General features: G+C 30.0%; 4 protein-coding genes across 4 annotated transcripts; 1 reads left to right on the top strand and 3 right to left on the bottom strand.

Moving 5' to 3' along the window:
- Positions 1-917: 917 nt before the first annotated feature.
- On the bottom strand, positions 918-15184 carry LOC113389631 (gastrula zinc finger protein XlCGF49.1-like). Its single transcript, XM_026626650.1, has 5 exons — positions 15151-15184; positions 12208-12305; positions 11727-11778; positions 1177-1621; positions 918-1113 (listed from the first exon to the last, which is right to left on the bottom strand). The coding sequence occupies exons 1-5, from the start codon at positions 15182-15184 to the stop codon at positions 930-932; spliced, it is 813 nt and encodes a 270-aa protein (XP_026482435.1). The 3' UTR covers positions 918-929.
- Positions 15185-16302: 1118 nt separating this feature from the next.
- On the bottom strand, positions 16303-21700 carry LOC113389063 (zinc finger protein 239-like). Its single transcript, XM_026626110.1, has 3 exons — positions 21562-21700; positions 16557-17293; positions 16303-16493 (listed from the first exon to the last, which is right to left on the bottom strand). Exons 1-3 carry the CDS (start codon positions 21679-21681, stop codon positions 16310-16312), a joined length of 1041 nt encoding a protein of 346 aa, XP_026481895.1. The 5' UTR covers positions 21682-21700; the 3' UTR covers positions 16303-16309.
- On the bottom strand, positions 17862-19324 carry LOC113389062 (zinc finger protein OZF-like). Its single transcript, XM_026626109.1, has one exon. It carries the CDS (start codon positions 19258-19260, stop codon positions 17974-17976), a length of 1287 nt encoding a protein of 428 aa, XP_026481894.1. The 5' UTR covers positions 19261-19324; the 3' UTR covers positions 17862-17973.
- Positions 21701-21832: 132 nt separating the features above from the next.
- On the top strand, positions 21833-23007 carry LOC113389122 (ubiquitin-conjugating enzyme E2 G2). Its single transcript, XM_026626174.1, has 5 exons — positions 21833-21958; positions 22024-22105; positions 22199-22317; positions 22411-22551; positions 22756-23007. Exons 1-5 carry the CDS (start codon positions 21916-21918, stop codon positions 22872-22874), a joined length of 504 nt encoding a protein of 167 aa, XP_026481959.1. The 5' UTR covers positions 21833-21915; the 3' UTR covers positions 22875-23007.
- The last annotated feature ends 180 nt before the right edge of the window (positions 23008-23187 follow it).

Below are 23187 nucleotides of genomic sequence, written 5' to 3'. Positions count from 1 at the left end.
TTCCTGAACTATATCGAAAACAAAACAATAATATTTGTATCTGTATTATTTCTGCTTAGTTAATAATTAAATTTAGTATGGACACAGGTATAAAACAACTCACGAGTTTTGTTTCTAAGTACATTTTGCTTCCATTTTTCATGTTTGCTCCATTTTCATAAACCTAACCACGCATGTCTTTAACGTTCAAAGTTAATCAGATGCAAAACATTTTCAACAAATACAAAAGTTACAATTAAGTTTCTCGGTCTTATAGTCATTTACTAAGCACTGACTTCCCATTTTACATTTTTCTCTATTATAATTTGTATCTATTTTCTTTTAACAAGTTCCGTTCAAACTAAATCAGCTCGCAATTTTTCATCAATAATGCCCAATAATTTAAACTTTCGTAGGTTTGCGCTTACGGTATTGAATACTAGATAATTATTTTTCGATTCCACATCAACTTCGATCGAAGAAAAAGTTAATAAGTTTATTTAATAATAAGCAGAACAAGAATTTATTAATTTGCATGAGTTATATAATTGTTTCTACAGATATCACATTGCAAACTGAATATGCTTTCTGTTTGTACGTATTCATAGTTAAGTTATATTGTTTATTAAAATCTATTGAGTAATCTAGATTTTATATTAAAAAAATACGAATAATATATTATAAATTGCATTTCCAAATCTCGTTTTGGCGCCCCCTAAAGCGTGCGCCCGCATTTTTTGCATGCATCGCATGCAAGGCAGGATAATATATATATATATATATATATATATATATATATATATATATATATATATACTCGTATGTATATATATATATATATATACATAAATACTTAATATATATATATTAATAAAATACTTTTATTGGCATACCCCCTTTGTTGTATGCTATAATTACATATTGATTACCTCAAGTCTATAAGTACGCATCTATTTTTTGTGTTGTTTCATATGGCTCTTGAGGTTACTATTCTGTGCGTAGCCCTTATTACAAATGGGGCACTTATAAGGAGTTTCTCCGGTGTGAAGACGAATATGTGCACGGAAATTTGCGGAATCACTAAAACTGGATCCACAATCACTACAACAGTACGGGCGTTCTCCTGAGTGCACCCTGAAAAGAAATTTCACTTTAATACTTAAATTTTACTGGATAAGAGGATAATTAGTTACTTACCTCAAATGCCTCGTATAACTATTCTTATGCGAAAACTTCTGAGGACACATAGTACAACAATAAGGCTTTTCCCCAGTATGAGTCCTCATATGAACTTTCAACTGCGAAGACATATAAAACATTTTCTTGCACTCCGAACACTCTAAATTCTTCTCCACATTGTGAACAGCTCGAATATGCTTCCTCACATTGGTCGTCTCTGCAAAGGCTTTGTTACAAATCGGACATTTATGCTGCTTGATACCAGTGTGGCGAAGTAGATGCCTTTTGAGTTGTGAGGCTTCTGTAAATCTGAATTCACAAATGGAACAAGCGTGTGGTTTTAAGCCTGAGTGAGTTCTTTTGTGCCGAGTAAGTTCACTGGAGTATCTAAAAGATTTACCACAGGTGTCACATAAAGTCGGTTGTTTTTTCCTCGTCCTGCCACGTTTCTTTCTGGATTCGTCTATAGAAATATTTAGTAGGTCTGGGGAGGATACATCTATAGAATTATTCAATAAATGTGTTGTGTCTGGGGTGACAACTATTTCTTCTTTGATACTCTGTAGGTTTTCCTCTATATTTAATTTATTTTCATTAGATTGTATAGAGAGGTTCTGTTCGTCAATGTTTTGTTTTAGATATATTTTTAAAGACTCTTCCGAGTATTTGCATTTTTGTTTAAATTCGTAGGCTATATTCAAATGATCCAGACAAATAGAACATATCTGAGAAGGCAAGCCATCGCCTTGGTAGACCTATTAAAAAAATTGAAAAATGTTACAAAATAAAATTTTTGTCTTTTCAAATATCATCAATAAAAAATTGTATGAATGATTTGGAAATTTATTTAGCATTCAATTCAGTGGAAGATAACATTCCTTAACATTGTATTTGGGATCTATAAGTTCAAGTGGAAGTCTCATATCAGTGATTGCTAATCCAGGTTATTAATTAATTTGGAAAAATTAGTCTTCAGATATTTTATGCGTCTTCTGAACATGAAGACATACCACTAAAACTTTTTAATGAATGACGAATAGTATTAAAGAGTTACGAAATGTATAACCATATGTCTCAAATATGGTTGATGATAACTTTCACAACAATAAATTTCGTTCTTAGAATCTTGCCAAAAATAATGGAATATTCAAATTACTCCATCCTTTACTTAATTGTTTTTAAAACTAAAATTGATTATCAATAAATTTTATTCACTTTTGTCTCTTGGCTTTGTTCATAATATACATTACAATTTTAATATATATTGTATAATACAGTTTTTGCACAGTTATAACACATTGCACAGAATATACATTGACTATATATATAATACAGTTAAATAATTTCTAATAGTTTTTTTTTTTAATAAGTATTATAAAAAAATTAAAATATATTGTTTCTATGCAATTGAACCCTTTGCTCAAAAATAAGGAAAGCAACAAATGTTTTCTGTTATAGAAAGTTCTTATTACAAAATCATTTGTTACATTACAAACATTATATAATACCTAATTTGATTTGTGATACCATTTGTGTATCATTAAACATAACAATATAAAACAATAATATTTGGATTAATATTTCATTGATTTTCATCACTCTTCCCACTATGAAGTGCCATGTGTTTCCCCAAATCGTCAGATTGAGTGAATTCCTCATTGCATATATCACATTTATAAGGAGGCTCTCCATTATGAATCATCATGTGTTTTTTTAGATGACTTTGTGAATCAGCATGTGTTTTTTCAAATCACCGGATCGTGTGAATGTCTTATTGCATTCTTTGCATTCATGAGGGCGCTCACCACTGTGAATGAGCATGTGTGTTTTCAAATGACCAGATTGGGTGAATGTCTTATTGCATTCTTTGCATTCGTGAGGGCGCTCACCACTGTGAGTGAGCATGTGATTTTTGAGACTCAATGAATGTGTGAATGTCTTATTACAAATTGTGCATTTATGAGTGCTTGCGCCAGTATGTATCAGCATGTGTCTTTTCATATTTCTTAATTGTACGAATGCTTTATTGCATATAGTGCACTCATGGGGGCGCTCACCAGTGTGAATGAGCATGTGAGATTTCAGATTACTTGAATGTGTGAATGTCTTATTGCATAAACTGCATTTATAGGGACGCTCACCAGTGTGAATGAGCATGTGAGATTTCAGGGTACACGATTGTGTGAATGTCTTATTGCATAAACTGCACTCATGGGGGCGCTCACCACTGTGACTGAGCATGTGATTTTTGAGACTTTTTGAATGTGTGAATGTCTTCTTGCATATACTGCATTCATGGGGACGTATCCCTTTGTGTATCAGCATGTGATTTTTGAAACTAGTTAAATGTCTAAATGTCTTCTTACATACGCTGCATTCATGGGGACGTATCCCTTCGTGTATCAGCATGTGACTTTTTAGAGTACCTAAATGTCTGAATGTCTTATTACATACATTGCAATCATAGGGACGCTCACCAGTGTGTATCAGCATGTGCTTTTTCAAATCACCGGATCGTGTGAATGTTTTATTGCATTCTTTGCATTCATGTGACGTTTGAGGCTTATCATTGTGATAGTCCATGTGATTTTTAAAAAAAAATGATTGTTTGAAAGTCATTTGACAGATTTCACATTTCATGGCTTGTTCTTTACTATCGCTAGGCATGTGATCGACCATATGCTTTGTTAGATGATGTGATTCTGCAAATGATTGATTACAAATGTCACAATCAAAAGACTCCTGTTTGACTTCTTCTTTAATTGTCACCTCGGAATTCATGAATCTTTCTAAACACGTATCATCGTCTTCAGTAAACGATTCTGATTTAACAGTAACATCAAGGGCATCAAATTCATTTTCAATTTCGAGTTTAATGTCCCCTGTTGAATATTCTGGTGGTTCAATTTTAATAATTGCCTCATAGACTTGATCATTCATAAATTTAAATGTTTCTTCTGACATTTTGAAATATTTTCACTACTTGTACTCACTAATTGAATTATCTAAAAACAATTCGTATTCTAAATAATAAACTACTTTAATCAACAATTTTTTGAAATACGATAAATGATTTCAACTAAAATTTGACATTTGAAGCATAGAGTATGTTTATACTTTATAGAAAGATGAGACATTTATCAAATCAAATCTTTGATATTTAACGGGTTTGTTCCATCCGAGCCAATCTGACAGTCCGAAACTGTTTCAAACTAGACCGGCCATGTCCAACCTGCGGCCCGATGGCAATTTTTGTACGGCCCCATGATAAACAACAATCGCACTAATTATAATTTTCAAATTAAATAAATAAAATAATTTTTGTAAAGGCTAATATAGAAGTCTGAACACTAAGTCAGCATCAAATGAAAAGAATAGATATGAATAGATGTCGATATGATATTCTATAGATAGCAGCGCTTGACAGATAACGACAAATAATTGTCAACGGAACGGACAACGGGAGACTAGGGGCTCTATGGTCGAGTGGGCAACACTAGTTCACGAGTCACTCACCAGTCTATAAGTCCATATGCTTGTAATCGTGGGGAGTTATCTCCGAAAAAATGTTCATATTACGATTATTTTGAAAAAAAAAGAAATTTCAAACAGTTTTAAAATACAAAGAAAAACATTCTTTTCAAAAAAGTCAATTTTTTTCAATAATTTCAAGATTCTCAAAAATCTAATTTTTTCAAAGTTTTCAAAAATATTAAGGGGGGCGATACATGTAATCGCCTTAATTTTTACCATTTTTTGAAGACTTTTTAAACTGGGAAGGAATGACTGAATCTTTTTGAACTTTTTAGGGTTATTTATTATATATTAAAATACACAAAAAAAATTTTTTTTAATTTTTTTTTAAATGGCTGCCGTAAAAATAAATCTGCCAAGACCCTCTCGGAAAACGCCTTCAATTTGCGGGCGTTCTCACTTTTCGTACGGTGATCCGAAATCAAAAAAATTAGTTTGTACGTGTTCATAAAACATATATATTCTAGTTAAACCAAAAAAAAAAATTAAAAAAGTCACAAAATCGTAAATTGGCACACCTCAGAAAAAAAAGTTCGATTTTTTACCTTTTTTTCAATGGTTTTTTTTGGTAAAAGGGTTAATTTTTGAAAATTTTTTTGGAATGTTTGAGGATTAACTAGAAGCTATTACTGTAAAGTAGATGTGTGCAAAATTTCATTGGAATCGGTTGAGAACTTTTTGAGTTATCCCGCCCGCAAATTTCAAAAATGTCGTTTTGAGAAAAACGCGTTTAAAGTTTTGACACATAGAAAAAGATAAGAGTACAATAGCACTCAAGCGTCGAGTTGAGGCGTGGCACTTAAATGAGTTTTTATTGTATAAATAATGATAATTTTGTTTTGAATATTTACAGGCATATTTTTGAGATGTTATTGTAACGATTTATGAAGAAAAAAAAATCGATTTTTTTTTTCTTGTTACATGTATCGCCCCCCTTAAAGCTTTTAAAAGTTTGGAATTACAGTACGAGAAGTTCCATCAAATTGCCTTAAGGCGCGATGCCACGCACCACTAGTTTTTCCAGATTTGTTGTGGCCCAGTACCTTGTCTATTCCTAAATTTTGGCCCAAAGAGTAATTTAGGTTGGACATCGCTGAACTAGACTAGACCAAACTCTTTCTGATCTTTTCATGGCAGTTGGCAATGGTTTGGTTTAGATATATATATATGCTTATTTATCTATGTACAGTAAACCCTCGCTTTACGCGGCAAGTGCGTACCGTGCAGTATAGGAACCGTGCTATAAGAAACTCGTATTTAACATACAATTCAGGCTAATTCGTAGAGAGTTCTATGGAACCTTACATAGTGCAGTATGGGAACCGTGCTATGAGAGACTCAGAGTTGGTACAAATCGCACCATTTTTATCGCGTTGTATGGAGACCAAGAAATACAACTTGAAGTAGGAGAAATACGGACGAAATGACATGTAGGACATTGACACCTTATTCAAAAATTGGCGCGACGCAGTAGTCAGCTCAAACGTGTTCTTAGGCGGCTATTATACAATCAGGCATGTCTAAAAGATAAAAGTCGATAACAAAATTTACATCAATACCCTTTTGCACAACGAACTTATGGGCTGTTGACCAAATACCGTGTAATAAGAAGTCCGTGTAGTCGGAGGGATGTCGGACTTTTAGCTCCGTGTAGTATGGGAACCGTGTACCCAGAGTGCCGTGTAAAGCGAGGGCCTACTGTATATATATATTAAACATATTCTAATAAAATATAACTTAATTATATCAATGAATTTGCTTTTTAATATTTCCTAGTTATATATCGTTATGTCGCTTTGATCTAATATTCTACAATGTTTGGACTTTTGTAAATTCATTAAATTTTTAATGTTCTATTTGAGATTAAATAACATTATATTTTAATCGTACTGAATTGCGGTGTTTTTGTTTGTGCCGGGTACAAACACAAAATGATAGTTGAAATGAAATCTAAACATAGTTGTTGAAACAAATTGAATTTAAATATTTGTAAACATGTTACAAAATATTCTAACATGTAATGGAATGTATAAATAGTATGAATTATACGGTAAACATTATTTAAAATGCATTTATTGATAATCAAGGCAATTGCTAAGTATTATTTTTTGTTTTTATATTTAAATTTATATAAATTAAGTATTAATAACATGGATTAGTGACCACTGGTTCTGGATTTGTAATACCACCATGATCAGCCCAATGACAAGCAGTAGAGATATTAGATTGTAGATTTCAGTACTATAGTATATTATTCAATAAAAAGATATTTATGATCTTAGAAATAAATAATGAAAAAAGTGGCATGGAATAAGTCTCCTATAATAATAATAATAATAATGGGTGTGCTGGCCTAGGGCAGGTCCGTGAGCTGAGTTAAAACTCCAACTCGATTCAGGGAAGAAGTAGTGTGAGAGTTTTTAAGTCTCCTATATATAAATATATTGCAACTGATTACAAATCTATCAATAATCAAGTAAATCTGAGACCGTGTTTCTCTGACAAGTGATAAAAATAAGTCTTCTTCATACAATGGTATATATCAGGGGTCGGCAAGCTTTTAACTGTAGTGTGCCAAGCCACTCTACCAATATGATTTAAAGTGCCGCCTTAATTTTGAAATATATAGTTAGGATTACCCCATAGAGGAGAAGAATTATATGGTTATAATTTATAACCAAATTTATCTTTTAAACATATTTATTAACAAATAACATGAATTTCTAATATAAACAGTGCTGGATTACCCCATAGGCCTGTGAGGCTCGGGCCTAGGGCGGCATAATTTAGGGGGCGGCAAATTTTTCAAAATTTTTATATAGATCCGACAGAGCGAGTCATATCCTCATGTGTCCGACCCCTCTACTCGTATCCAAGGATTATTTTACACATACAGATATGTGCTCTTGTCGACCGACTTTTAGTCGAGTCAATAAAGATCGACAAAGAGTCCCTAGAAACAGCTCCAATTTTGTTCATTCTTTAAGGTTATATTATTTTTTATTTATGTTATTTAAATTCAGAACCTAAATTTGGTATCGATCAAATGGACATTTTGTCGAATAACATTTTCCCAGTTAAAACTTCCCAGAAATTATCGAAGAATAGATAGTAATATATGAAGGTCCGGGGTTAAAAAGGTCCACCACCGATGTGTCAAAAATCAGTAAAGTCAAGCATTGTTTGACGACAATATTTGAATGTACAGGAAAAAATATGTATAACCAGCTATAAGCTTGATTTGAAAACGGCAATTTCTGAAATGAGGGAGATAAATGGTTCTCTTTGAACATCCATAATAAAAGTATTTTTGCCACCTGCCCGTTTCAAGTTACCCCGTCTAAAGGGTAAAAAGGTCTAAATAAAAAAATTTTTGGAAGACATAAAAAAAAAACATTTCTACAATAATGAAGTAGAAGGCAGTTTACTGAACGTAGTCAGATAATTGTTCGTTTGATATGTCTTATTTGTTGTGATATAATTGTTATGGTTTTCACAATATAGTTTATATTTGCTCAAAGTCAAATTGGACCTTCGTGCCTCGCTCTGCTCTACATACATACTTTTTATTAAATTTACTTTAATTCATCGAATGTTACTTAAAACTTTTCAAAAAGCAGGACAAAGAAGAAATACTGAATTAATTTTTTATCTCTCCTCTGAAATTTGAAAATTTTGTATAAGTTCAGTGGTATTATTTACAATTATACACAAAATCCAGAACCCAAAAAGAATCTGAAAAAATCTTGAAACGTAATCAATAAGTCGAAAGACCGAAAAAGACTTGGATTAGATTATACCATGTTTTCTATAGAAAGTGTATAAAACTTCCAGTTTGATTGTGTTGACAAAATATAGACAAACCTAGCTGTAAGTGGAATTCTGTCTTAAGGCAATTAGGGCATCGTGCCTTAAGGCAAATTGCTTGGACTTCCCGTACCAAAAATTATTATTTTTTTTAAAAACGATTAACATTTTTGAAAAAAAAATACTTGAAAAATATAAGATTTTTGAGAAACTATAAATTGTACAAAAAAATTCCTTTTTTTTGAAAATTTTCTTTATTTTGATATATTTTGGAAGATCTGAACTTGTTTTTCAACGCAATCGTACTGCTTTAACTGCATAGAGACAAAATATAAAGCGCGTAAGCGCGGCGTCGCTGTCTAACGGGTAAACATTGGTACGGAACCCATAGGAAAATAAACAAAATTTATACTTATTGTTAAAATCTCTATAAAATATCTGAAAATTTGATGTGCATATGTCTAATGATCATTTTTGACCGCCAAATGGCATTTTTTTTTAACTTTTTTCGTTAGATCTCCGAAACCGCTAGACCTGCCTTTATGAAAATTTGATCAATTCTTTATCTTGTCAATATAAGTAAAATGTTTTTTGAATTATTAAAGTCGGACGCTCCGATTAACTGAGTTACCGTTTTCGGCACTTTTTGCCCCGTATCTCCGGAACGGCTAGACTTCCCTTCGCTAAAAACTAATTAGCACGTCTCCTTATCAATACGAATCGAATGTTTTTTGAATTAACCTACATTTTTTCTAAGGTATGCCAAAATATTCAGAAACCTCTGAAACGTGAAGATATATAAAAATTTTCATTTTCGATTTTTTTGCGATTACTATAACTTACCCTACGACGGGAAGTTAATAATGGGAGTTTTTATTTTTATAATACCTCATTGTTTATAGCATTGAAACAACACATCCTTATACACTTAAAGTATTAATATTTTTGATTCCCTAGAAATTCTTTAGAATATACCTTACTTAGAAAAACAACGTTTGCCGGGTCAGCTAGTTATAAATAATATTATAAATTACTATTTAACGGTCAGAATATGAACGACGCAGTATGCTTGTTGAGTCATAGCTGTTACGTTGTACGTTAGAGATAAGAACAACAAGTGTTCAAAAAATAACGGTCTTTTGCAAGGCTTTCTAACTGCAAAACCACAAACTGCGCCTTAAATAAATAAGGGATGCGTAGTTTCTGACTTACATATAACGAATCTGAACAAGTTCGAACAAACATTCTAGAAAAGAATTACGTTATCTTGATAAGGAATATAAAAGCTGCAGGATGATGAAATGAGTTGTTCATTCCCAGTTCATTCTTAGTCAGTCTTAGTCAGTCTCAGTTCATGCAAAAAATGCGGGCGCACGCCTTAGGGGGCGCCAAAACGAGTTTCGGAAATTAAATTTATATTATTTATATTTTTTATTATTTATATAAAATATAGAATACTTGATAAATTATAATGAGCACTCTAACTGAACTATAGATATGGAGACTGCAATGTGATATTAGTAGAAACAATTAACCTATTAATTACTCTGCAAATGAGTAAATAACAACTCTGTTTATTGCTTAATCTAAACTTATTCAATTTTTTCTTTGTTTGAAGTTACCATGGAATCGAAAAAGAAATTATCTAGTTTGCCCATAAGCGCAAAGCTGCGAAAGATTAAATTAATTATTGGGCATTATTGACGAAAAACTACGAGCTGATTTTGTTGAAACAGAACTTGTTAAAAAATATAAATAAATTATAATCGGGAAAATGAAAAATGGGGAGTCATTTCTTAAAAAATGGCATGTTTATTCCGAGAAATTGAATTGTAACTTTCGTTTTTGTTGCATCTGATGAACTTTGAATGTTAAAGACATGCGTGGTTAGAGTTATCGAAATGAAACAAATATGAAAAATGAAAGCAAAATTTATTTTGGAACGAAAATCTTAAGGCTTTTTTTATACCTTGTGGTGTCCATACTCTAAACTTAATAATTATTACCTCTGCAGAAATAATACATATCAAATATAATTAGTTTTTTGTCAATATAGTTCAAGAAATGTGTAATTTATTAGCATTTTTTACTAATTTTTGGACAATACTTCTAAAATAAAAAAAATAATAATAAAATTTAACTTTAAAACAACAATCTGATAATCTGAATATAACGAGAAAGCAAGGATGAATACAATTCGGCTCCTACGATATCAATAAGGAGAAGTTTACGACGCAATTTTGGATATTGTGAAAAATAAAATTAAATTAAAATTTAAAAAATCCAATATGAAATACGAGTGTTATGATAGAAAACGACAAGCTAGTCTTGGCATGATTTGCTCAATGGAATAAATCGCACAATAAATAAGTAAAATGTTTCAAACCCAAATAATAATATTGCACATACGTTAAAAATAATTGAAAATTTAAATATGTTTGTAATAAATTTAAAATCAATGTATTTTATACTCTTTTAGATTATATCTTATTTTTTGTGTACTAAATCCAATCAAATTGAAAATTACTTTAAAAAATTTTGTAAATATTTATATAATTTTAATGATAAACTGTTAAAACAGTTAAAATTGATAGGGGGGGGGGGAGGGGTAGCGCTAGAAAAAAAGTTGCATGCGGGCGCAAAGACCCCAGGACCGGCCCTGAGTATACTATAAATAGTTCAGTCGTAATCAAGTTATAATAATGTTCAGATCATTATGAGTAGTATTTAGTAATCAATAGAGTTATATTTAAAATCAGTTGTTAAAATTATATGTAAAGTGTACAAGAATCATGAAATAAACATAAACATCAAACGTCTTCATCTGTTTTAGTGATTCGCCTTCACAATCTGGTACCAGCTTGATACTTAGCAGCAGGAAGAACCTATATTTTGTTGGCTCTGTCGCTGATGGGGCAGAACAATTTGTAAGAATTGTATAGAATATGTTGAAAAATAATATGAATAATGTAGGTAACTAAAAATGCTGTAAAGCGGAGGCCAATAAAATAAAAAAAAGCATTTGATTCCTATTGAAAAGGAGATGTGCTTTGGCAAAGGCACGTTCAGCCGTTTTGGAAATACGGAGCTAAATGTGCAGAAAATATTATTGCAGTTTTTGAGGGAACGGAGCGTCCAATTTGGTCAAATATTCTAATTTTGTATATATAATATTATATAATAATAATATAATATTGGATATATAATTGTATATATTATATTTGTACCTCCGATAATGTCCATCTCTGATGAAGATCCTAGTTGAGGACCCTGAAAGTTCTAGAGAATCTATTTGGAAGTCATAGTATCTGATGATGGCCCACATCTAAAATTAAAAGAAACATAAATTAATTAATAGAATTACTATTTAGCATAATAGTAAATATTGTTTAGGTTTTATTTTGTAGCAAACGTCCAACTTATAATATCGTTGCCAAAAATAAAAGAAGGCAAACGTCCAATTTATATAATATCGTTGCCAAAAATCATAAAAACAGCAAACGTCCAAATTTTGATATCGTTGCTAAAAATATAATAAAATCAGCAAACATCCAATTCATAATATCGTTGCCAAAAATAATAATAATAGCAAACATTCAATTTTAAATATCGTTGCCAAAAATAACAAAAACAGCAAACGTCCAATTTATATCATCGTTTCCAAAAATAATAAAAACAAAACACATACATAATATATAATATTTGTACCTGAAAATGTCCATCACTGATGAAGTTTCTAATTGAGGACCCTGGAAGTTCTAGAAAATCTAATTGAAAGTCATTGTATCCCTGATGATGGCCCATATCTGAAATTAAAAGAGACTTAAATTAATTAATGAAATTACTATTTAAAAGAGTAATAATTAATTATTGTTAATTAGCATAGTAATAATTAATTATTGTTTAAAATGATTTAATTTCAGTTAAAGACAGGCAAACGTCCAATTTATATAATATCGTTGCCAAAATTAATAAAAAAGGCAAACGTCTAATTTATAATATCGTTGCCAAAAATATTAAAAGCAGCAAACGTCCAATTTGAAATATCGTTGCCAAAAATATAATAAAATCAGCAAACGTCCAATTTATAATATCGTTGCCAAAAATAATAATAAAAACAGCAAACGTCCAGATTATAATATCGTTGCTAAAAACATAATGAAATCAGCAAACGTCCAATTTATATAATATCGTTGCCAAAAATAATAATAACAGCAAACGTCCAATTTTAAGTATCGTTGCCAACAATAACAAAAACAACAAACGTCCAATTTATAATATCGTTGCCAAAAATAATAAAGACAGCAAATGTCCAATTTATAATATCGTTGCCAAAAAAAAATAAAAACAGCAAACGTCCAATTTATATAATATCGTTGCCCAAAAAATAATAAAGACAGCAAATGTCCAATTTATAATATCGTTGCCCAAAAAATAATAAAGACAGCAAATGTCCAATTTATAATATCGTTGCCCAAAAAATAATAAAGACAGCAAATGTCCAATTTATAATATCGTTGCCAAAAAATAATAAAAACAGCAAACGTCCAATTTATATAATATCGTTGCCAAAAATAATAAGAAAAACAGCAAACGTCCAATTTATATAATATCGTTGCCAAAAATAATAAAAACAACACCATTTATAATATATTGTACAATATATTTGTACCTTATAATGTCCATCACTGATGAAGATTCTAATTGAGGACCCATGAAGTTCTAGAAAATCTATTTTGAAGTCATTGTATCTGATGTTGGTAGACATCTGAAATTAAAAGAAACTTAAATTAATTAATGGAATTACTATTTAGCATAATTAATGATTGTTTAGATTAAATTTCAGTTGAAAACAGCAAACGTCCAAATTATATTTTTGTTACTGTTTATATTCAAAAATAATAAAAGGAGCAAACGTCCAATTTATAATATCGTTGCTGTATATCGTCAAAAATAATAAAAATGGCAAACGTCCAATTTTAAATATCGTTGCCAAAAATATAAAAGAAAGGCAAACGTCCAATTTATATAATATCGTTGCCAAAAGTAATAAAAAAGGCAAACGTCCAATTTATAATATCGTTGCCAAAAAATAAAAAAGCAGCAAACGTCAACTTATTTATAAAATATGGTGCTAAAAATTTATCATAGCAAACAGCAAACGTCCAATTTTAAATATCGTTGCTATATTTATCTATTATTATATTATCATTGCAGATACGATTGTAATATTAAAATTGCAAATGAAACATTCGTTAGTTGACAGTTAAGCCGCCATTTTCATTCGGTACTTGATGAAAAACTTGATGTTACATTTTTGCAAAAAAAAACTGTACAGACCTATTTTTGTTAACGCAATTAGATACACCAAGTCAAACTTTATCGAAATTTTATCAACAATACGTGGCAAAAACTACTATATTGTTAAAAACAGAACAAAACCACCGGTTGTGATTACGGCCGCCATCTTGAATTTTCCAAAACCACAAATTTTGAATTGCAAAAAAATGCAAAAATCTTAATAAATAATGGTTAAAAGTGCAATAATATTGAATAAACATACATAAATTTATCGTAAATCAACAAATAAAGCACGCATACGACATTTTAGAAGACGCCAAAAATCGTTTTGGCGCCGTCACTGATCGTGTTATTAAAATGTAATAATTGTGCAAAATTATATAAACTATCAGCACTTACCTTTTTAAATGCACGTTGCACACTGGAACACACTTTTTAGACACTGATTTTTTTTAAAATAATAATATTTACTTATTTTTTTGCACTACACTGCGCGGAGATGTTGACAGTTTGGAGGATGACGCGCGAATGAGCTGCGAACTGTTTAATAGCTAAGTTAATAGCTGTTGCACGGATTCAAAATGGCGGATGCGGATGCTGAGGAAAACATAACCTGTAGGAAAGTACAAAATTGGCTCGCAATTTCGTTTTAAGACAGGGTATATCGATAAAACAACTTGATAAATATGCTAAACCAAACAAAAACACAATGCTGCACACTATTATGCACTTTTGGTTCAATAATTAAACATTACAACTTAGGATTAGGGATTACACAGCGACATATGAAAAAACACAATTCCACATATTAATTAACACATTTCATTCGCCAATTTGAATTACACAGCAACGACTTTAAATAAATCATTAAAACTACACACTGACACTAGCTGAAAATAACTAAAAATAAAACTAATAAATTAAGAAAATTTCAAAGCAAACCTATTTGTTGACAATCAAATCATAACCGCATTTACAAACACTAGTTTTACAAGTTTTAGCGCCAAAAAGTTAACAAACGTTCGTAAACTTATTACTAATGCAAATTATTATTATTTATTATTATCATGATATTATATTATAAAATCAGATATATAAATAAATAATCACATTTTTATATTCATTGTTTTGGTTTGAAACGTCAACAGCAACAAGATGAAGTACACAAAAATTCCTGCAGGTCCACCAACATAAAATGAAATTTAAATTTGCACAATATATATTAAATATTAATAATTATAATACCAATAATAATAAAAATTACTTATAATTCAAATACGTATTGCTTAAGAACTCTAAAAATAATATTATAATATGATATTATATATTTTAAATTTCTAGGTTTTTTACTTTGACTAGCTGTCAAACCAGCACCAACGGCCATTTTGTAAATGCAACAAGTATTATTTAAATTTAAACTTTTAGTTTGATTATTTGTGTTATTGAGTACAAAAAATCAAAATTTGATATATTAATACAAAAAGTATGTTAATAATTACTTAGTACAATAATATTTAGTATTCAACAGCAATATTTCATCCGCAACACAAAATTTATTCCATTCCATTTGCACAATAAGGTTTTCTATTTGTGCACATTAACTAATTATAAAAGCAACTATATTGAATTTATAATAAAATTAAGTTTATTAGGTTTAAATGAAGATACTACACACAATATGTGTACACAGAACAACATAACCATGTTATGATTATAACATTTGCACAAGTACAAAAACGAGGCAATATATGAAGGATTTTTGTATTTACTGATCTAACTGGTAAAAACATAATACTATAGGTATGTTAATAATTACTAAATTCATTCAAAAAGCTATTAGTATTTAGTACCATAATAGTTTTTCATCTGATAAAGAGCTTCTCTATATTGGCATGATTATTTTTATAAGACTTTATAATAAAATTAAGTTTAGGTTTATATGAAGATTTTACACAATGTTCAGAAGATACAGTTTACATAAGTAAAAAAATAAGTACTTTATAAAGGACATTTGTACTCACTGCGAATGATTCGAAAAACATTTTATTTGTATTGAGGAAATGAAGAACTGATGAAATTACTGGGAAAAATTCCATTTGGAGGTCTAAAATGAAAATTAGACATATGCATATAGACAAGTAGTATATGTATATCAAATTATCATAGAAATTTTAATAAGTATGAATTTTGTTTACATTTCTTTGGGTTTCCTACTATTATCTTTGATATTTCTTCTCTAAAACATCCACGCTGCGTCATTGCTGTGATAAAAAGTTCAATATTAAAAAAAAGTCAATTTTTCAAAAAAAAGTCAATTTTTTTTAAAAAAATTTTTTTTCAAAAATTTCACAATTTCTCGTAAATCTCAATATTTTCTGAAAAATCTCATATATATATATATATATATATATATATATTAATTTAATTTAATAAAATACTTTTAATGGCATACCCCCTTTATTGTATGCTATAATTACATATTGATTTCTTCAAGTCTATAAGTACGCATCTATTTCTTGTGTTGTTTCATATGGCTCTTGAGGTTACTATTCTGTGCGTAGCCCTTATTACAAATGGGGCACTTATAAGGAGTTTCTCCGGTGTGAAGACGAATATGTGCACGGAAATTTGCAGAATCACTAAAACTGGATCCACAATCACTACAACAGTACGGGCGTTCTCCTGAGTGCACCCTGAAAAGAAATTTCACTTTAATACTTAAATTTTACTGGATAAGAGGAAAATTAGTTACTTACCTCAAATGCCTTGTATAACTATTCTTATGCGAAAACTTCTGAGGACACATAGTACAACAATAAGGCTTTTCCCCAGTATGAGTCCTCATATGAACTTTCAACTGCGAAGACATATAAAACATTTTCTTGCACTCCGAACACTCTAAATTCTTCTCCACATTGTGAACAGCTCGAATATGCTTCCTCACATTGGTCGTCTCTGCAAAGGCTTTGTTACAAATCGGACATTTATGCTGCTTGATACCAGTGTGGCGAAGTAGATGCCTTTTGAGTTGTGAGGCTTCTGTAAATCTGAATTCACAAATGGAACAAGCGTGTGGTTTTAAGCCTGAGTGAGTTCTTTTGTGCCGAGTAAGTTCACTGGAGTATCTAAAAGATTTACCACAGGTGTCACATAAAGTCGGTTGTTTTTTCCTCGTCCTGCCAGGTTTCTTCCTGGGTTCGTCTATAGAATTATTAAGTACGTCTGGGGAGGATTCATCTATAGAATTATTCAATAAATGTGTTGTGTCTGGGGTGACAACTATTTCTTCTTTGATACTCTGTAGGTTTTCCACTATATTTAATTTATTGTCATTAGATTGTATAGAGAGGTTCTGTTCGTCAATGTTTTGTTTTAGATATATTTTTAAAGACTCTTCTGAGTATTTGCATTTTTGTTTAAATTCATAGGCTATATTCAAATGATCCAGACAAATGGAACATATCTGAGAAGGCAAGCCATCGCCTTGGTAGACCTATTAAAAAAATTGAAAAATGTTACAATTTATAAATAAAATTGGAATAGGTGATTTAAATTTTTTGTCTGTTTAAATATCATCAATAAAAAATTGTATGAATGATTTGGAAATTTATTTAGCATTCATTCAGTGGAATAAAACATTCCTTAACATTATATTTGGAATCTATTATTTCAAGTGGAAGTCTCATATCAGTGATTGCTAATCCATGTTATTAATTAATTTGTAAAAATGCGTCTTCAAATAATTTGTGCGTCTTCTATATATAATTGTTTTTAAAACTAAAATTGATTCTCAATAAATTTTATTTATTCTTGTCTTTCGGCTTTGTTAATAATATACATTACAATTTTAATATATATTGTATGCTATACATAGCACATTTATTGCATAGTTATAACACTTTGCACAGAATATACATTGACTATATAATACAGTTACAATTTCCAACAGATTTTAATAAGTGTTATAAAAAAAATGAATATATATTGTTTCTATGTGATTAAACCCTTTGCTCAAGGATAAGGAAAGCTACAGATGTTTTCTGTTATAGAAAGTTCTTATTACAAAATCATTTGTTATATTACAAACATTATATAATACCTAATTTGATTTGTGATACCATTTGTGTATCATTAAAAATAACAATATAAAACAATCATATTTGGATTAATATTTCATTGATTTTCATCACTCTTCCCACTATGAAGTGCCATGTGTTTCCCCAAATCATTCGATTGAGTAAATTCCTCGTTACATATATCACATTTATAAGGAGGCTCTTCACTATGAATCAGCATGTGATTGTTTAGATGACGTGATCGTGTGAATGTCTTATTACATTTATTGCATTCATACGGGCGTACTCCATTGTGCACCAACAAGATATGACTTTTCATATTGCTTAAAGTTCTAAATGTCTTCTTGCATATATGGCACTCATGCGGGCGCTCACCACTGTGAATTTTCATATGCTCTTTTAGAGTACTTGAATGTTTGAACGTCTTGTTGCAAATACTGCATTTGTGGGAGCGCTCATCATTGTGAATTTTCATATGAATTTTTAGAGTATTTCTTTCCATGAATGTCTTATCGCATAAACTGCACTCAAAGGGGCGTTCACCACTGTGAATGAGCGTGTGATGTTTCAAACGACGGAATTGGTTGAATGTCTTATTGCATATATTGCATTCATAGGACAGGGCTTCTTTATGAATCGACTTGTGTATCAGCATGTGTTTTTTCAGATTACCTGAATGCCTGAATGTCCTATTGCATTCTTTGCATTCATATGACGTTTGAGGCTTAACATTGTGAGTGAGCATGTGTTTTCTAATACTATTTAAATGTGTGAATGTCTTCTTACATATGCTGCATTCATGGGGACGTATACCTTTGTGTATTAGCATGTGTACTTTCATACTAGTTGAACTTCTGAATGTCTTTTTGCATACATTGCATTCATAGGGACGCTCACCAGTGTGTATCAGCATGTGCCTTTTCAGACTACTTAAATTACTGAATGTCTTATTGCATTCTTTGCATTCACGTGACGTTTGAGGATTATCATTGTGATAGTGCATGTGATTTTTAAAAGCAAATGATTGTTTGAAAGTCGTTTGACAGATTTCACATTTGATGGCTTGTTCTTTACTATCGCTAGGCATGTGATCGACCATATGCTTTGTTAGATGATGCGATTCTGCAAATGATTGATTACAAATGTCACAATCAAAAGACTCCTGTTTGACTTCATCTTTAATTGTCACCTCGGAATTCATGAATCTTTCTAAACACGTATCATCGTCTTCAGTAAACGATTCAGATTTAACAGTAACATCAAGGGCATCAAATTCATCTTCAATTTCGAGTTTAATGTCCCCTGTTGAATATTCTGGTGGTTCAATTTTAATAATTGCCTCATAGACTTGATCATTCATAGACTTAAATATTTCTTCTGACATTTTGAAATATTTTCACTGCTTGTACTCACTAATTATCTAAAGACTATTCGTATTCTAAATAATAAACTACTTTAATCAACAATTTTTTAAAATACGATAAATGATTTCAACTAAAATTTGACATTTGAAGCATAGAGGAAGTTTATAGAAAGATGAGACATTTATCAAATCAAATCTTTGGTATTTAACAAGTAGCACGTCTTTTTGACACTCTATGCTTGAAAGTCAAATAAACAATACTCTAAATTTAGTTGAAATCGTAAATCGTGTTTTAAAGATTTTGATTAAATTACAACGCTTATTATTTAGCACAGAATTTACTGACAAAGGTGAAATATGCAATGATAAATTTACACAATCAATCGATTTGAAGAGACACATGGCACTTCATAGTCGGAAGTGATGGAAATCAATGAAATCTAAACATAGTTGTTGAAACAAATTGAATTTAAATATTTGTAAACATGTTATTCTTACATGTAATGGAATGTATAAATAGTATGAATTATACAGTAAACATTATTTAAAATGCATTTATTGATAATCAAGGCAATTGCTAAGTATTATTTTTTGTTTTCATATTTAAATTAATATAAATTAAGTATTAATAACATGGATTAGTGACCACTGGTTCCGGATTTGTAATACCACCATGATCAGCCCAATGACAAGCAGTAGAGATATTAGATTATAGATTTCAGTACTATAGTATATCATTTAATAAAAAGATATTTAGGATCTTAAAAATAAATGATGAAAAAAGTGGCATGGAATAAGTCTCCTATAATAATAATAATAATAATGGGTGTGCTCCAACTCGATTCAGGGAAGAAGTAGTGTGAGAGTTTTTAAGTCTCCTATATATAAATATGTTGCAACTGATTACAAATCTATCAATAATCAAGTAAATCTGAGACTGTGTTTCTCTGATAATTGATAAAAATAAGTCTTCTTTATACAAAGGTATATATTACAAATTTATCCAGTAAATTTGAAACAATTTATCTCTTTCTTATTTGCCGCAATAGTTCCAACACTAGATATATCAATAAAGATATATAAGTGAATGTGAAAGTACATCATACAGTACGCTTTTTTTAAAATTGCTTTAAAAGTTTTTAAACTAGAATAACTGATAATTTATTGGACAATTATGAGTTAAACTTAATCAACATTCTGGGGTGTGTAAATAATAACAAGACAATATATTAACTGAACTTATTGATCAGGTAAATTCAGCAAGAAACTTTGTGAAAAAAATCAACCCAACCTATTCAGAACTGAAAAGATTTCTCTATATCCACCTTCGACAGATCCTAACTCAACCAAGAAATTTGTTACTTCAAATGTTCATTCAAGACCAAGAAAAACTAAAATTGAACTTGTAAAAGAATTGGATTTTAACATCTACTTGAACCACTTCTGAAAATAGACCAAATGATCTACAGGTAAAACAAGACTTGCATTTAATGCAAAACCCTATTTTGCTTTCCTAGGCCTAATGAAAGTTATAAATGTTTCTTAATTTGATAAAAAAATAATAACAAGACAATTTATTAACAGAACTGATTAAGTAAATTTAGCAAGAAACTTTGTGAAAAAAATGGACCCATATATCCATTTATAAACAACAAAGCCTACATTTATATATAAAATTTCAAGGAAAAATTTATATATCCATTTATACACAACAAAACTTACATTTATATATGAGATTTCAAAAATCTATATATACATTTATATATCCATTTATACACAACAAAACCTACATTTATATATGAGATTTCAAAGGACAATCATTATATACATTTATATATCCATTTATATACAACAAAACCTATGATTATATATGAGATTTCAAAGAAAAATCCATATAAACATTTATACACAACAAAACCTATGATTATATATGAGACTTCTACTTGAACTACTTCTCAAAATAGAACAAAGGCAAAATGAGACTTGCATTTGAAGCAAAACCCTATTTTGCTCTCGTAGGCCTAATGAAGGTTGGTTACGAAATGCTCCCTTTGAGCCCAAGCATTATGTGATGATATTCAAAACAATTTATTTATAAATTGTCTTCATAACAATTAGTATTTAAGTATGTCCTTGATTTTGCAATGATGTAGTTGCATTTTACATCATTAAATATGCTATTACAGTTCCTACTTAAATAGGAGACTGTGTTACTGGTAGTCAATGAACCTGAGACGAGTAAAAACGATGAGGCTGATAAAATGATTCATAACCAAGCATTAATATTAAAAAGAAGACTATAGTAATAAATAAATTAATTACCCTTAAGCATCCGCACTCATTGAGTTTTTCAGGAACAGACACATCATTACAATCACTATCAAAAATACAACACAGATTATCTTTATTTAAACAAATTCTGCACACTGTGTCAAAATCCATTTTGTTTTATAATATTTATTACTTCTACGAATCTAATATATTAAAATTTGTAAATATTTTAATTATTTATTACCCTTGCGTTGCTGTCAAATGTCAAATGTCAAACTTTGACATTTCGTAACCAACGTCACGTGGATCAGTTTTCTGTCACCTCACCTGTCATCTAGGTCGAAAATTTTGTTTATGCCAAATCACGAATAAATTTTTAAGTTAACAAAAATATATATACATACAATGGCTGGTTCTGCTTTGAGGCGTCTGATGGCTGAGTACAAACGTATTAAATTAAAATACACTCACAAACATTTATGTCAAAATAATAAAAGTTGTACTGAATTCTAGAGTTAACTCTGAATCCCCCAGAAGGTATCATTGCTGGTCCTGTAAGTGAAGAGAACTTCTTTGAATGGGAGGCTTTGATAACGTAATAATAATAAAAATAAATAATAAAATTGCAAATCTGCTTAAAATATTCCAAAATCAATGTTTATAATTACATCATATGTCTTTTACTCAGAGGTCCTGAAGGAACATGTTTCGAAGGAGGTGTCTTTCCAGCCAAATTAGTGTTTCCATCAGACTACCCGCTGAGTCCTCCAAAGATGCAATTCACATGTGAAATGTTTCATCCAAATAGTAAATATATTTGTACTTCATATTATATATATCTATCTATTTATATATATATATATATATATATATATATATATATTTATTTATTTATTTTAGTTTATGCTGATGGAAGAGTTTGTATATCGATACTACATGCTCCAGGTGATGACCCCATGGGTTATGAAAGTAGTGCAGAAAGGTGGTCTCCTGTACAAAGTGTTGAAAAGATATTACTTTCTGTTGTCAGTATGTTAGCAGGTTTGTAAAGTCCCAAAAATTCAAAAATAATTTGCCAAACTTTAAATAAATAAGTTATAATAACACCAAGTTGCATAAACTTCCCAATCTGGTAGCTAAAATGAAGTTTTTACCTTCCAAATCTCTACAAAAAACTAACCAGTTGTTAATAAATATTTATCCAAGAATTTACTATAATTAATAAGTTCCTTCATCATCTTTTAGAACCTAATGATGAAAGTGGAGCGAATGTGGATGCTGCAAAAATGTGGAGAGAAGATAGAAATGAATTTAACAAAATAGCCGAACGAATAGTTAGAAAAACTTTGGGGATACCCGTGTGAAATCTGAATTTATGAGCACCATATTATTTATACAATGGACAAAATGGTTTAAGGGGGCTAAGCGAAATGAAATTGAGAGTACATAATGAAATTATGTAAATATTTTCACATATGGATAAAAGAAGTATAATGATGAGCATAATAAAATTTTATATCCTTCAATTTGAATATTTTTTTGGTATATATATATATATATATATATATATATATATATATATATCAGCTCCAGATTCTCTGTAATGTGGGTGTGCTGCTTATTATTATTTCTAATTTATATATCCATTTACATACAACAAAACCTACATTGATATGT

Source organism: Ctenocephalides felis, unplaced genomic scaffold, assembly GCF_003426905.1.
Source record: "Ctenocephalides felis isolate EL2017-DRISC unplaced genomic scaffold, ASM342690v1 CF-g0.4_SCAFFOLD_03573, whole genome shotgun sequence".
Lineage (NCBI taxonomy): Eukaryota > Metazoa > Arthropoda > Insecta > Siphonaptera > Pulicidae > Ctenocephalides > Ctenocephalides felis.
The sequence above is the reverse complement of the archived record's forward strand: the minus strand, read 5'-3'. Positions and strand labels throughout refer to the sequence as shown.

Coding starts and splice junctions, on each gene's coding strand:
- LOC113389631 (XM_026626650.1), bottom strand. CDS start 15,184: ATGGCCGTTGGTGCTGGTTTGACAGCTAGTCAAA. Junction 11,779..12,207: donor TCAGTGATGGACATTTTCAG/GTACAAATATTA, acceptor TAGATTCTCTAG/AACTTTCAGGGTCCTCAACT. Junction 1,622..11,726: donor AGAGATGGACATTATCGGAG/GTACAAATATAA, acceptor ATATTTCTATAG/ACGAATCCAGAAAGAAACGT.
- LOC113389063 (XM_026626110.1), bottom strand. CDS start 21,681: ATGGATTTTGACACAGTGTGCAGAATTTGTTTAAATAAAGATAATCTG. Junction 17,294..21,561: donor ATGAGTGCGGATGCTTAAGG/GTAATTAATTTA, acceptor TTTTTTTAATAG/GTCTACCAAGGCGATGGCTT. Junction 16,494..16,556: donor AGTTATACAAGGCATTTGAG/GTAAGTAACTAA, acceptor ATTTCTTTTCAG/GGTGCACTCAGGAGAACGCC.
- LOC113389062 (XM_026626109.1), bottom strand. CDS start 19,260: ATGTCAGAAGAAATATTTAAGTCTATGAATGATCAAGTCTATGAGGCA.
- LOC113389122 (XM_026626174.1), top strand. CDS start 21,916: ATGGCTGGTTCTGCTTTGAGGCGTCTGATGGCTGAGTACAAAC. Junction 22,106..22,198: donor GAATGGGAGGCTTTGATAAC/GTAATAATAATA, acceptor TCTTTTACTCAG/AGGTCCTGAAGGAACATGTT. Junction 22,318..22,410: donor TGAAATGTTTCATCCAAATA/GTAAATATATTT, acceptor TATTTATTTTAG/TTTATGCTGATGGAAGAGTT.